Source organism: Camelus ferus, chromosome 34, assembly GCF_009834535.1.
Source record: "Camelus ferus isolate YT-003-E chromosome 34, BCGSAC_Cfer_1.0, whole genome shotgun sequence".
Lineage (NCBI taxonomy): Eukaryota > Metazoa > Chordata > Mammalia > Artiodactyla > Camelidae > Camelus > Camelus ferus.
In genome coordinates this window covers 8,455,684-8,469,812 of record NC_045729.1, presented here as the reverse complement: position 1 = coordinate 8,469,812, position 14,129 = coordinate 8,455,684, and the positions used below count along the sequence as shown (strand labels likewise).

Sequence of the window (14,129 nt, the reverse complement as noted above, 5' to 3'; positions counted from 1 at the left end):
CTATTTTAGAATGTTATATATTCAGAATCATACAAGTATGTAGCCTTTTCAGATTGGATTCTTTCACATGGCAATAAGCATTTAAGGTTCCTTCATGTCCTTTCATGACTAGGTAACTCATTTCTTTTTGGCAGCTGAATAATAATCCATTTTCTGGATGGAAACCTTAGTTTATTTATCTGTTCATCTACTGAAGGACTTCTTGATCGCTTCCAAGTTTTTTGGCAATTACAAATAAAGCTGCTATAAACATCTGTGGGTACAGATTTTTGTGGGGACATAGATTTTCTGCTCTTTTGGGTTAAAACCAAGGAGCATGATTGTTACAGTGTATTTTGTGGTCCAGAATGTGGTCTCTCTTGGTGAATGTTCCATGTTGTATATTCTGCTATTATTGATGAAGTAGTCTGTAGATATCTACTATCTACATATTGCCAGTTGATTGGTGGTGTTGAGTTTATCTTTTTAGATTTTCTTTCTGCTAAATCTGTCCATTTCTGATAGAGGGGTGTTGAAGCCTCCAACTGTAACAGTTGACTCTTCTAATTCTCCTTGAAGTTCTACCAGTCTTGCCTCACGTATTTTGATACTCTGTTACTAGCATATGCACATTAGGGATTGTTACGTCATCTTGGAGAATTGACTCCTTTATCATTATGTAACGGCCCTGATAACGTTCCTTGGTCTGAACTCTTGCTTTGTCTGAATTTAATATACTACTCCTGCTTTCTTTTGATTCCTGGTAGCACGCCGTATCTTTCTCCATCCATTTACTTTTAATCTGTAGGTGTCTATATGTAAAGTGAGTTTCTTGTAGACAAAATCTTGACCTATTCTGACAATCTGTCTTTAATTGGTGCATACAGACTGTTGATGTTCAAAGTGATTACTGATACAGATTAATGTCTACCATATTTGTTACTATTTTCTATCTGTTGCTCTTGCTCTTTGTTCCTCTATTTGTCTTCCACTCTTATTCTGCCTTTTCTGGTTTTTATTAACCATTGATAATATTTTATCTTCTGCCCTTTATTAGCATATCAGTTACACTTCTTTATCTCACCTGCTTTTTTGGTTGCTGTAGAGTTTGCAATATATATTTACAACTAATCCAAGTCCACTTTTAAATAACTATACCACTACCTGGGTAGTGCAAGTACCTTAGAATAACAAAATAATTTATTTCCTCCTTCCTATCCTTTGTATCATTCCTATCATTCAATTTCACTTATACGTAAGCATACGTACATCATGCATAAGAATACATCATTGAATAAATTGTTGATATTATTATTTTTGGACAAACCATTATCTGCCAGATCAATTAAGAATAATAAAAATAAGTTTTTCATTTACCTCCACTTATTTCTTCTCTGATGCTCACCCTTTCTTTATGTAGATCTAAGTTTCCAAACTTTATCAACTTTCCTTTCTCTAAAGAACTTCTTTTAACATTTCATGAGAGGCAGGTTTACTGGACACACATTTCAATATTTGTTTGTCTGAGAAAGTATTTCTTCTTTACTTTTGAAGAATGACTTCACAGCGTACAGAACTATAGGTTGGTGGAGTTTTTCTCTCAACACTTTAAACATTTCTCTACACTCGTTCCTTGTTTGCACGGTTTCTGAGAAGAAGTCAGATGTAATTTTTATTTCTGTCTTCTATAGGTAAGGTGGGATTTTTCCTTGTCTTTTCTGAGGAAATTTCTCCTTATCTTCGATTTTCTATAGTTTGAAAATAACATGTCTAGTTTAGATTTTTTGGCATATCTCATGCGCATCGTTCTCTTAGCTTCCTGGATCTGTGGTTTCATGTCTGACATTAATTTGGTAGAAATTCTAAGTCACTATTGTTTTAAATATTCCCTTCTTTCTTCTCTTTCTAGAATTCCCATTACCTGTACATCACACCGTTTGTAGTTCCACAGTCCTTGGATATTCTGTTCTGTTTTTTACAGTCTTTTTCCCCTTTGCTTTTCAGTTTTGGGGTTTTCTGTTTCTGCACCCTCAAGCTCAGAGACTGTTTCCTCCGCTGTGTCTAGCCTCCTAGTAAGGCCATCAAAGGCGTTCTTTATTTCTGTTACAGTGTTTTTGATCTCTAGCACTTTTTTTTAGTTCTCAGAATTTCCATCTCTCTGATTACATTGCCCATGTGTTCTTGCACGCCGTTTACTTTATCCATTAGAGCTCTTGGCATCTTTATCATACTTGTCTTAAATTCTCAGTCTGAGGACTTCAACATCTCTGCCATGTCTGGTTCTGATGCTTGCCCTGTCTCTAAAAAATATTTTTCTTTTTATTTTTAATACGTAATTTTTTTTTCCTTCATAGCTAGAAAGGATGTACTGGGTAAAAGAAAGTGCTATAAATAGGCCTTTAGTAACGTGATGGTAAAATATGAGAAAAAGGAAGCATCCTATAGCCCTGTGGCTCTGGGGTTCTTAGTGAGCCTGTGCCTCTGGACTGTAAACTTCAGACATGCTTCTCAGTCCCCCTGACCTCCATCAGTGGGACAGGATGGCTAGAGCCGGCTGGAGTTGGGTATTTCCCTTCCCCTAGGTCAGTTAGGCTCTGATCATGCCCCAGCAGGTGAGACTCTGATTAACTGGTTTCCCCTAAAGTCAGGCTTTCTTAAGAAAAACAGAGTGCTTGGCATATTTCAAAATGGTTCTCTTTCCCCTCTCCATGCAGGAAGCCAAAAAGTTTTACTCTCCAATATTCACTGTGAGAACCTAGTTGAGCTTTTGAAATAAAACTCACAAAAGTGTGGGGAACTTCAAACACTAGGTCCTCCTGGAGCTTTTTATCACTCAGAATTGTCCATGCTGAGCCTCCAGCAACTTGTCAGTTATAGTTCAGGGTTCTCTTTCCTTAGCACTTGTTCCTAAGGAGATTTGTTCTTGTGGAATTCTGCTTCAGCGGGCCACAATTCTCTGCATTTGCTTATTGGTCTCTCCAACTTTGGGGCCAGCATTTTGCCCTATGACCCCACCTCTCTGACAGATTTAAGAAGAGCTGCTGATTTTTTGGCTTTTTACTTGGTGTTAGGATGTAATGGCTACTTCCTGCTTCTTACATGCTGGACCAGAAAGGTACATCCTCAAAATAAATTTTTTATATAAAGTCAGGTAGCAATCTCTTTATGTTATTGTAACTAATTGTCCAATCACCACTAATTGAATATATACTTAACTCAATTATTTGCAATACATTCTTTATCGTATATTATCTACCATTTAAGTGCAAATCTTTTCTATAAGTCTGTTTATCCATAACTCAATACAAGACTGTCTTCTTGATTATAGTTTTATAATTAGCTCTGCTATTAGGTAGGAAAATCTACTTTTCCATCAATTTTTTTTTTTTTTTTTTGGCTATACTTGGATAAGTTCCCTGAAATACCCTATTTTGGCTTGATTGAAATTGCATAGAATTTATATATCAAACCAGGTAACTGACATTTTACATTAGTGAGTCTTTCCATCCATAAATATGGTATATCTCTCCATTTATTCAGCCCTTTTTTATAGCTTTCAATATTATATTTATGAACTATAAATAAACTACTAATCTTTTGTTAGATGTATTCCGACATATATAAAGTTATATTGCTATTTTGAAAAGAACTTTTTAATTACATTTCCTTTTATTAATTCCTGGAACACTGAAACAGTATAAATATGTAAGCAGCAATCTAGTGAACTTATGTTAATTTTAATTAATCGTTTTTAGATGCTGTAGAGTTTTACGAACAATCATATTGTCTGATACAGAAGACAATTTTGTACAATTCTTTTCAATTCTTAGATTTGTCATTTCTTGTTCTTGGCCTCAGAATTATGTTGAATAGAAGCAGTGACAGAGGACATCCTCCTCTCACTTCTGACCTTAATGAAAATACTTTTAAAACTTCACCACTAAACAATATGTGTGCTGTATGGTTTTGATAGAAAACACTTTAAAAGCTGATTTTTTCAAAATTTTTTTTCTTATCACAAATGAGTGGTTAATTATATCGAATGGTTTTACCACATCTCTTAAGACAATCATGGAATTCTTCTCCTTCCATTACTTAATATAGAGCTTTAATTAATAGATTTTTTTGGTAGTACCTTTGCACTTCTAGAATGAACTGCATTTGATCTTTCCTTTCATTGTCCTTGTCTAGCTTGGTTTCAAGGGCATATTACTCTTATAGCAAGAGCTGTGTAGCTTTCTTTTCCATTACCTGAAGTACTGGGGTGGGGGGGTGTTTGGGGAGAGAGAGAGAAAACGTATTTGTAAAACTCTCTGGACCTATTGTCTTTTCCAGAAATTAGTGACAGTAGATGTGAAAGAATTTTGATGCCCAATTTGGTTTTTTACATTACTCATCACCACTTATTTTCTAGGTATACCTTCTGAGAATTCAGAAGAAAGGATACTAAGCAAAGGAGGCAAAAACTTGTGTAGATATCACTGACACTAAAACGGTATCATGTACTGTTTGGCAAACCCACTAATGTAACACAGAATTAGTCTGTAAACGTGAGTTCTTTGCTGTGAGGTGTTGGTGGCCCGGGAGTTGGGGAGGGAAGGTGATGGTGCAGTGGGGCGGGGGAAGGACACATTACCTATAAATTGAAAGTCAGCTTTCACTTTAGTTTGGTTGATTTACTGTGACAGATCAGCAAAACTATAGACATAATTATCAATATGATATGATAACAGAATTTCTTAATGTTAAATGAGGAATCGCACACTCAGTTAGGTCTTTGTTTAATCTGAAAACTGAAAAACGTTTAATTCTTCTTGGAGCCACAGAGCCTGGAGCCACTGTAGCCTGGAGCAAGCTACTTTTCTCACTGTCATGATTGTCCTCGAGGCTGTTCTTTTCGCACATGACGAAAGCTGGCAATGTGAACAAACAGTAGTAAATTAGATGATTGCTTACAGATGTAAGGAAACTCACTCTTTCTGGAAAATTGGAAACATCGAGAACTTCAAAGCGAGGCCACCCAACAGCCATCACAATCAATTGCTGGAGAATTGCTAGGTTTTACTCCAGCTAGCACTGCAGTTCTTAAAAACTAAATATTCCAAATGCAAATATCTAAAACTTTAAAGCCCCTTTAAATCTAAGACCCTAAACAGTGTTTATCAAAGCATGTTCCAGGAACCATCTCCATCAGCATATTTAAGCTGGTATTAAAAATGCAGATTTCTTGGCCTGCTCCCCATGCACCTCCCCATCCATGGAATCATAAACTGTTAGGAGCTGCCAAGATTCTGCATTTTTAATATTTCTATTTCCCTCACCATCCCTTTCCAGCAATTTTTGTGCACAGCAAAGCATGAGAACATCCTTCCTAAAGTATGTTTTATCAGTTATCATCACCATCAGCTAAAATTTATCACATCCTTCCTTCACTAGAGATATTTTAGGAGGACCTAAGTCCCACCTTCAGAAAAAATATTCTTTATTTTTTTATATGTTTTATCAGTTATCATCACCATCAGCTAAAATTTATCACATCCTTCCTTCACTAGAGATATTTTAGGAGGACCTAAGTCCCACCTTCAGAAAAAATATTCTTTATTTTTTTAAAAAAGAGATGGTCATATTTTATACAGATTTTCTATTTTATAAAATAGAGGCATACATTGAGGGTTATATAAAACTGATATATTTCTGAAGTTATGTGGAATAATTTTTATTTCTATTTTGAGTCATATTTTTGTAAAAAGCATATAAACATGTTTTTCATAATTTGATTTCATTTGAAGTGAGGCACAGTTGTGTTCATTTTATTTTTTCTTTCAGGAATGTCAGCTAAAGCAAGAGTATATAATGTATGTCAAGAGCAAATGGGAAACTAGTAAAAGTTTTAATAGAAAATGTTAACAAGTGAAGAAACAGTAATAAAATTCACTTCAAAATCACCAGGGAAAATTTAAGAGAGCAACTAAAGAAAGCCTTCTATTACTTGATTTACTGATAAACCACTTTAAAAGGACAGACAATTAAGCTGGATGAAAATAAGGTAGAAGTGTTGGTTATGAAAATATTTTGATGAAGGAATGAGATGATTGAAGTAACGAATCTAAAGATAGTTTCAACAGCCATCTCAGATTAAAGGAAAGAAAGACAAATGATGTGGAAGATGTTGGAGACGGCTTAGTCAAAAACAGAATGTTGCCAGACCTTCTACAGGCATTTGTTCATTTAGTTACTCTGATGACTTATTTCTAAGTTCTCTAACTTATGAATATTTTATTCTTTTCCCCAAAGGGAATCTCTTAGTTATTACATTTGTTAGCTACTTTGGAGCCAAACTTCACAGGCCAAAAATAATTGGAGCAGGGTGCCTGATCATGGGAGTTGGAACACTGCTCATTGCAATGCCTCAGTTCTTCATGGAGAGGTAAGTCTAAAGCAAACACCTTTTTCTTGCTTTAACCAACTGCATGTCTTCCTTTTGATGATTACAATTAATTATTTACAGTTAAGAAAATAACTCCTTGCTTAAACCATGACAATTTGTATCTTACTTTTATTTCCAACCACTTTGGGCAAAATTTCAAAATGCTTACAATTTTACTTATAATTTCATAATCTATAAAATACTTTTTTGATATACTACTATGTATTGATGTCAACAAAATTAAACAGAAATGTTCACTAACGTGTCTTCATTCAAATGTTTTCATTTAGCTGTGGAGGCAAAGTATATAAGTAAAAAGAAAACAATATATTGTGTGGTAAATGTCGAATGAGTGTCCAATGGGTAATGAATGAATGCCACAGACAATATGCAGGACCATGGTATAACTGACTAGCAGATCTCTGACTGAGGGACATTTAACCAACTGAAGTAACTATTCAATGTCCAAATATTTTCTCATAGAATTTTCTCCATAGAAGATGAGTATTTGTATTCCTTAACCCTGGAGTTTACTTTTGATAGTAATTCTGTTAGTACTTGCATACAAGTTTAGTCGTTCCAAAGGCTTCCATATTTGTCATATCATTTCACCTTTACAAAAACCTGTAATTGAGGAAAGCATAGTTTATCTTTTTTATTTTAGAGCTAAGGACAATGACTTAGAGAGTCTGGTGACCTTCTCAAGTTTAGGTGTTCTGTAATCATAGAACCGGAATCCTAAAACAAGTACTTTGAGTTCTTTGCACATATTACCGTTGCCTCTCTTCTCTGTGATTACTTATTGCCCACTGAGTGAAGTGACTACCATGAGATTTTGAAGACAGAGAATATTTTAGAAAATTATATGGCAAGTAATACTTGGATGATTGCCCACTCTAGACCACCATATCATGACATTTTAGAACTAGAGAGACTTAGAAATGATCTGGTCCAAACTTCCTTTTGGATTCCCAGGTTACTTTATATAAAAATAGCCTGATTTTGACTTCTGTGTCCAATCTATAAAGATCACAGAATCCTCTGTGTAAGGCCTCTCCTACCTGTTTGGATGGTTTCTCTGGCTCCTTTGTCTTCACTTGGAGAGGGATCTGTAGCTTCAGGACTTCTGCATGCTCTTTGGACATCCATCTGGCCTCCTTTCCATGGGGCAGTTTTCTTGATCATTGAGGTTCTACAAAGGTGTATATGGGGCCAGTGGGCAAGGAGGAGGCAAAGGAGAAGGCTGAGGAAATGGGTCTCCAGTCCACCTAACCCCTCCCTGACCCATAGCTGTGTTATCTGTTCCAATCACTGAGCCCCCATGCAACAGTTTACTCAGAAGGGGAAAAAAGTTCCACTACTAAAAAAATTTAAAAATTTGAAAGTAGTTACAGAGGATAGATAAATCCTTGACCACTGACCCAACTCATTCTGGGGTGGATCTTCTATGTGACCTTGATCATGGTACCTAACCTTCCTAGGCCTCAGTTTATGCATCTTAAAATAGGTATTATAGATATTGAAAAGAATACTTAGCTTGTAATGCTGTTGCAAATACTAAATGATGTGACACAGGTGAAATGGTGACCAAGTTTCCTGACCTAACTAGTAGCTGTGTTTTTCTTGTTGTGTATTGTTATCACATCCTCCTCAGATAAATAAGCCACCTGGTTTTAACCAGAGACCAGAAATAAGTTGTCTTAAAGATGTTGCATTCAGATTAATAATAGTCTTATTTTAAGTTAATGACAAACATACTAATACAAGAAAATCAGAAGGAGAATTATATCTAAGAGAAGCCAGCCAGGCTAGTGCTGACAAAGGATGTCAAACAAAGACAGATTCTTATTGACCACATTTTATATGTTGAAAGATATATTTGTTCATTTATTATTCAGTGTCTGCCATTTGCTTGGTACTGTGCCACGTAATGGGGAAAACCCAAAACGAAATAATACAAAAATACGCACACATAATACTTGCCCTCATGAAGTTTGCTGTCTACTGAGGATACTGCCCAGCTTCATACTCAGAAAACGTAACTAAAAGCCTATGAGTTCTCTGTAATAAAACAAAATTATCAATAAAAATTCATGTGCAAATAAATAAAAAAGTATTTTAAAAATAAAATAAAAAAAATAACTTCTTTTTAACCTTTTGTAGCATTAGTCACTAACTGGATACTTGTCCAAAACGTAATTTCTGTTCTCTCAAAGATGACTACACTTTGTCTACCTGCAGAAATACCCTTCAGGTCCAGCAAAACATAATATTACTTATAGATACCAATTATTGAGGGCCTACCCCCAACAGACTGTGTTCAGCTTTATGTGTGTTAGTTCCTCTGACTTATGAATTTAATAAATATATATGGATCATTGTTCTAGGTAATGGGGATGGAGTAGTGACAAAAATCTCTGCTCGGAAGGATCCTATCAGGAGGAGATACACAATAAATAAACAGATAAATAATGCTATAGTATGCAAGATCCAGTGTGATGTGAAGTGCTACAGAGAAAAATAACCCAGGGAAGTCACATAAGAGTGCATGCGTGTTGAGAGGGGAATACAGTTTAAAGTAGGGTTGTCAGGGGGTGGATCGCTGAGATGATGACATTTGGGAAAGGCTGAAGGAGATGCGGGGAGAGCCATCCAGACTCGGGAAGAAGACTCTAGGCTAAATGGACAGTGAATGCAGTGTTCCTGCAGCAGGGCGGATGTGGGCACGGGGTGAACTGCAGGGATGGATGAGCGTGGCAGGAGTGTGAGGGGTAAGGAGGAGATGTCAAGGTGTTTCTCAAACTGTGATGGACATGTGAACCACCTGAGGCTCCTGGCAACGTATATGATTCTGATTCAGTAGCTCTGGGGTGGGGTTTGAGGTTCAGCTGCTGCTGCTGGTCTGCAGACCACACTTCTGGTAGAAAGGTCACAAATAATGGCAAGGACCTTTCCTTCTCAGAATGGCATGGGAAGCCAGAGGAGAATTTTGAGCAGAATGGCATGATCTGACAGATTTTTAAAGGGACACTCTGACTATTGCTTGGAAAAATAACTCTGGTGGGGCAAATTTAAAAGCAGAGAGACTATTTAGGGGGCTGATATAAACTTCACGCATTACAATCAAGAGTGCGTCACTCTGTGTTGGAAGCCAGGTCAGAACGAAAATCCCTGATTTAAAAGCGTTTCCACCACTGGTCCCCTGTTTAGTCCCTTCCTTGTCTCCTTATCCGACAGAGCCTAAATAGACCCAGAACACAGCTACAGTCTCCATTTTACAACTAAGAACACTGAAACTGGAAAAGGTTAATTGATTTTTCCAGGGTGTCACATATCGTAACTAGTGAAAAAGGTGGCCCTTACATAAAATTCTGTTTATGCAAAATCTCAATTGTGCTTGCAGTAATTGCCTTATGATAGATTAAACTGAGAAGGACTCAAATAATTAAAACACTTTGAAATATGACATAATCACTATCGACACTCATTGTAAGAGCCTTTCGGTGTTACAATAGTCCCTGGTATCTCTGGAATTATATTAAGGAAAATTATATTTACCATGATTTTAATGCTAAATGTTCTCTGTACCTAAGAATTAAAAAATGGTCATCCTCATTAAGTGACTCTTAATTTTCATCAAGGACCCATTTGATAGAAGTGACAAAAACTATGAACACCTTCCCTTAAATATTCACATGCATTACAAAAATAGTCTTACTTTTACCATGGGGTTCATAGACCCATGGAGGCATAGGTTATGCAAAACTGATATAAGCTAACCCATTTATCAACCTGAATATGTTAATGACTCCATGTATCTTGTCCTTACCATGCTGAATAGGTTTTTACTATGAACGTATTTCAAACATTACTATAATTATTAGCCTTTAATCCCAAAGTACCTGAACAAAAGGAGAGTCAAGGTGATGTGATGTCCCTTTGTTGGGTACCTCTACCCTGGAGGGTACAAGAAGAGCAGAGAAATTAGCTCCCGAAGGATGATTTGAGAGGGAGTATGGCACCGCGGCACTGTAGATAGAATAACCCCAGTCCTACTACCCAGCATTGGCTCTCCAACCCAGCCGCCACTATAACCTGATAAACAGAGGCAAGGGTAGAATTGGAAATAACTTGGCGCCAGATTAATAAACTGTAGAGGGAAAGGCTACCACCTGGATAAATGGTTCTGAAAGCTCATGTATCGTCATCAGTTCTCTGGAGTCAATATTGCAATTGTTCTACTAAATTTACGACTTGAACTGAAGTGTGCCAATGGCCGTAGTTGTCAAGTTATTGCTTTTCCTCTGGCTTAGAGATAATCATGATTTTATTAAGTGTTGGGTATTTTTTCCCCATAGGAGTAGATAATTTGTAGTCATTATTTTATATTAAAATGAGCCTCTCTAAATAATTCTTACTTTTACTTTCTTTCGTAATGCTGGGTAATTGGTTCAGATATGGTGTAATACCTGTGAACCAAACTATTGTTAAACGCTGGTTTGGTTGAGTGTTTCAGATTCGGGAAGAGCTGTAAACTCAAACAGGTCCCCTCGTGAGCTAAGCAGTATACATAGCATGTTTTTAGTATGATGTTAAATGAGCCTGTAGTAAAGGAAACACTTTTTTTTTTTAATCCAGGTACAGATATGAAAGGCATTCTCTCTCCTCTAATTCCACTCTCAGCATCTCTCCATGTCTCCTGGAGTCCAACAGTCAATTACCAATCTCAGTTATGGAAAAACCACAATCCAAAAGAAGTAATGGTAAGATGATTATTTTTTTACTTGACTAAGCCAGCTCTTTTTAAAGACTTTATTGGAGCTTTCGTATGAATAAAAGAGATCTATGTGATTTTTGCTGTCAAAAGCTTTAACTACATAAGATGAGATGTTCGAGTGTGAAAAAAAAATTCCCAGAATATACGGTAGTATATGATGAGATCCTAAGAAAATATGCAGACAATCAAATTTTATGGAAAGATGGGGCATTAAGTGCTGGTGACTGACAAAAGCTTCCAGTGGTTCCAAATAAGGTGGACTGTGAAACAGGGAAAAACTAGTTCAGCTTGTACAAGTCTCAGTCCGTTGCTCAGATATAAAAGAAAAAATATTTTCCCTCCCAAACTCAGTTTAATTTCCGCGTTCGGCCCCTTTTTGCCAGAATGGTAAAAACGTAATCTCAGCCAGTTTGTCCCTAACCTCTACCCATTTTCCCAGGGGTTGCTTACATTCTGGGGAGCTTACATAACAGTAAAGGGGAAAACTGGGGGACGGGGAGGTCTTGGTGTTATCAGTCCTCGGTCAGACGAAATATCTAAAATCCCTCTGGTCACAGTGTTGGGTCATACATGTCATCTTGGGGTCATCTTATGTCCACGTTCATGTCCTCTTCAGCACAGCAGCTCTCTCTGATGCCAAAGTGGCCTTGGAAACATGGAAATAATTCTACTTTCCACATGAGATAGGATGTGGGGAATCTGGTGAGACTGTCCGGAGCTCCACATGCTGACACACACTGCACAGCAGCGCTGCATGTGAGCCACCGAGGGGCTGTGGGAATGGTCTCTTCTGAGTCACTCCAGGCACTGAAAACCCTGGGAAAAGACAGAGGCAGGCGTGCTTAGTACATGGTGCAGCCATCCCCGATCTGGGGTCTTCTACCTCCCTGGGCTCTACCTGACCACGGTGGTACAGGTTCTCCTCACTCATGCAATCCACGAATCTATGCACAGGGGTTTTCCATGTCCCCAGGATGCTGCACTGGCTGGCACTCAAATCCCTTCTCTCCGTAACCCTTTAGCATCAAAACGCTCAGCACTTCCTCCCGCCTCCACCATCTCACCCCCTACTCCTAGCCTGGGGAATATTTCCATATAGGCAGTGTGGATGCCTTTCATTTGATACACCTGCTAGCCAGCCAAATCATTTATCTACACCATGAAACCTTTTCACTCCCCTATGTCCTCATTCATGCTTTCTTTGGAGATGTCTTTTCCTGGTCAGTGAAGAGGTCTGGCTCTTTGAATGAAGGGAAGGGCCAGGGGATTAAAAGACATATGAGGGGAGAAAGTGGGGAGGTTGTAAAGCATATGAAATATTTACTGTCCTGCTGTATGAAAAGAAGAAAGAGAATTCCAGAAGAAAACGCAAGTGTGAAAGAAGGTGATACCTTCAGGAGGACAGACATAAATCAATGGATGAGAACAGAGGGCTTGTTTATGTCAGAATATAATGGAGAGTAAACTCCATTCAGGTCCACGTAAGGAGGCAAGGGCATGAGCTAAAGGATATGGACTTTCATCCGTGCACAATGTACAGTCATTGAAGGTGTTTTATGTTGGTTTTGGTTTTGCCCATCAGGGAAGAGACATGCTATCAACAATAATACAACTAATTAGGAAATATTTAAACCTTTAATGGTAAAAAGAGAAATGGAGGGTTTAGAGTTGAGGAATGCAATTTTTTTTATGTAAGGAGACACGTTATTAGGCAGGTACAGAGTATAAGACTCACAACTCAATCCTCTGTTTTTCCTTCACATGAGGCCCTGCACCCTTAAAGTCACAGACATTAAACAGTGGACACGAGGCTCATCCTAACAGTGACAGCGGGGTAAACAGAGGACTCTTCTTGAAAATGCTTGGCACAGAAACCTGATTTCCCCCACAACCATCTAGAGCAGAGCTGTCCACTGAACTTCTCTGATGATGGAAATGTTCTGTTCAGTACAGTAGCCACTGGCTGCATGTAACAATGAAGTACTGGGAATATAGCCAGTGTGAATGAGAAAACTAATTTTAATTTTATGTAATTTTAATTAATTAAGTTCAATAGTGACATGTGACCCCTACATTGAAAGAACAGATATAAGTGTCTACACTTACCTACAAGACTCCTCTACTAACAAGCTTAGTTAGATCTTGCAAGTGTTAGGGCTGGAATTGATGTTGGAATCAAGTTTTGGAAAAGGAATTCCCACTATATTTTGGGGGGTGGAATAGAAATCCAGGGAAGATACGTGAAAAATCCCTAGCTCCTTGGCTACAGTCCTAGGAGAGGCAGAATCAAAATTAAAAGCAACAGTAGTGTTTTCTGTCACCAAGTCTGATTCAGCTACACAAAAACATCACCCCAGTTCTTCATAACCCATCCTTTACCTTCAAAGATTACTTTCAAGGTCACTAAAGGAGAAAACAACTCCTACCTCATAGGGTCACTAGGAGAATTCAGTTGACCAATGTCTGCAAACCACTTAGCCCAGCGTCTGGCAGAAAGGGAGCATTTGGAAGTGGTGATCTTTGGAGGGTGTTAATATTCTCACTTGTATTAAAGTCACTAAATTCTTCAAAATATATTTAATTGATGATATGGGAGCAATTATTCTACTTCACATGATCATATTAAGACACGACTTTTGGGACAGCATTGTAAAATTGTTAACTTTGAATGCCACTCTAAAAATACTGTTGAAGGTTCTTTTTGTCAGAATAGTTCTGCAACCGAAGCACACAGGGTTTTACATTTTTATATGAATTTGCTCTGAAACAGGAGTCTTCAAAATGACCATTCACTATCAAACAATTGTAACTGTGGGCAATGTGGCTCAAATTTGAAGTTATCACTCATATAAAATTTTGAATTTCAGATAAAACTTGGTCAGCAACAAAATTCCAAATGTTGCAAAATAGAAAAGTTTAAAGATTTTAAAGCCTTGGTTCAAAATT

At 37.5% G+C, this 14,129-nt stretch overlaps 1 protein-coding gene and 1 long non-coding RNA gene across 2 annotated transcripts in view; one reads left to right on the top strand and one right to left on the bottom strand.

Moving 5' to 3' along the window:
* SLCO1C1 (solute carrier organic anion transporter family member 1C1) overlaps nucleotides 1-14,129 on the top strand; it is a 50,685-nt gene that overhangs the window by 8,589 nt on the left and 27,967 nt on the right. Inside the window, exons 4-5 of the mRNA XM_006184523.3 lie at nucleotides 6,274-6,406; nucleotides 11,045-11,169. Coding sequence (XP_006184585.1) covers nucleotides 6,274-6,406; nucleotides 11,045-11,169 — 258 coding nt within the window. The remainder of the gene's footprint in view (nucleotides 1-6,273; nucleotides 6,407-11,044; nucleotides 11,170-14,129) is intronic.
* Nucleotides 4,283-14,129, bottom strand: part of LOC106729597 — a 48,924-nt gene continuing 39,077 nt past the window's right edge. The window contains exons 4-7 of the long non-coding RNA XR_004317185.1: nucleotides 10,309-10,363; nucleotides 8,377-8,467; nucleotides 7,468-7,598; nucleotides 4,283-4,892 (exon numbers count right to left, since the gene is read on the bottom strand). This is a non-coding gene — a long non-coding RNA (uncharacterized LOC106729597). The remainder of the gene's footprint in view (nucleotides 4,893-7,467; nucleotides 7,599-8,376; nucleotides 8,468-10,308; nucleotides 10,364-14,129) is intronic.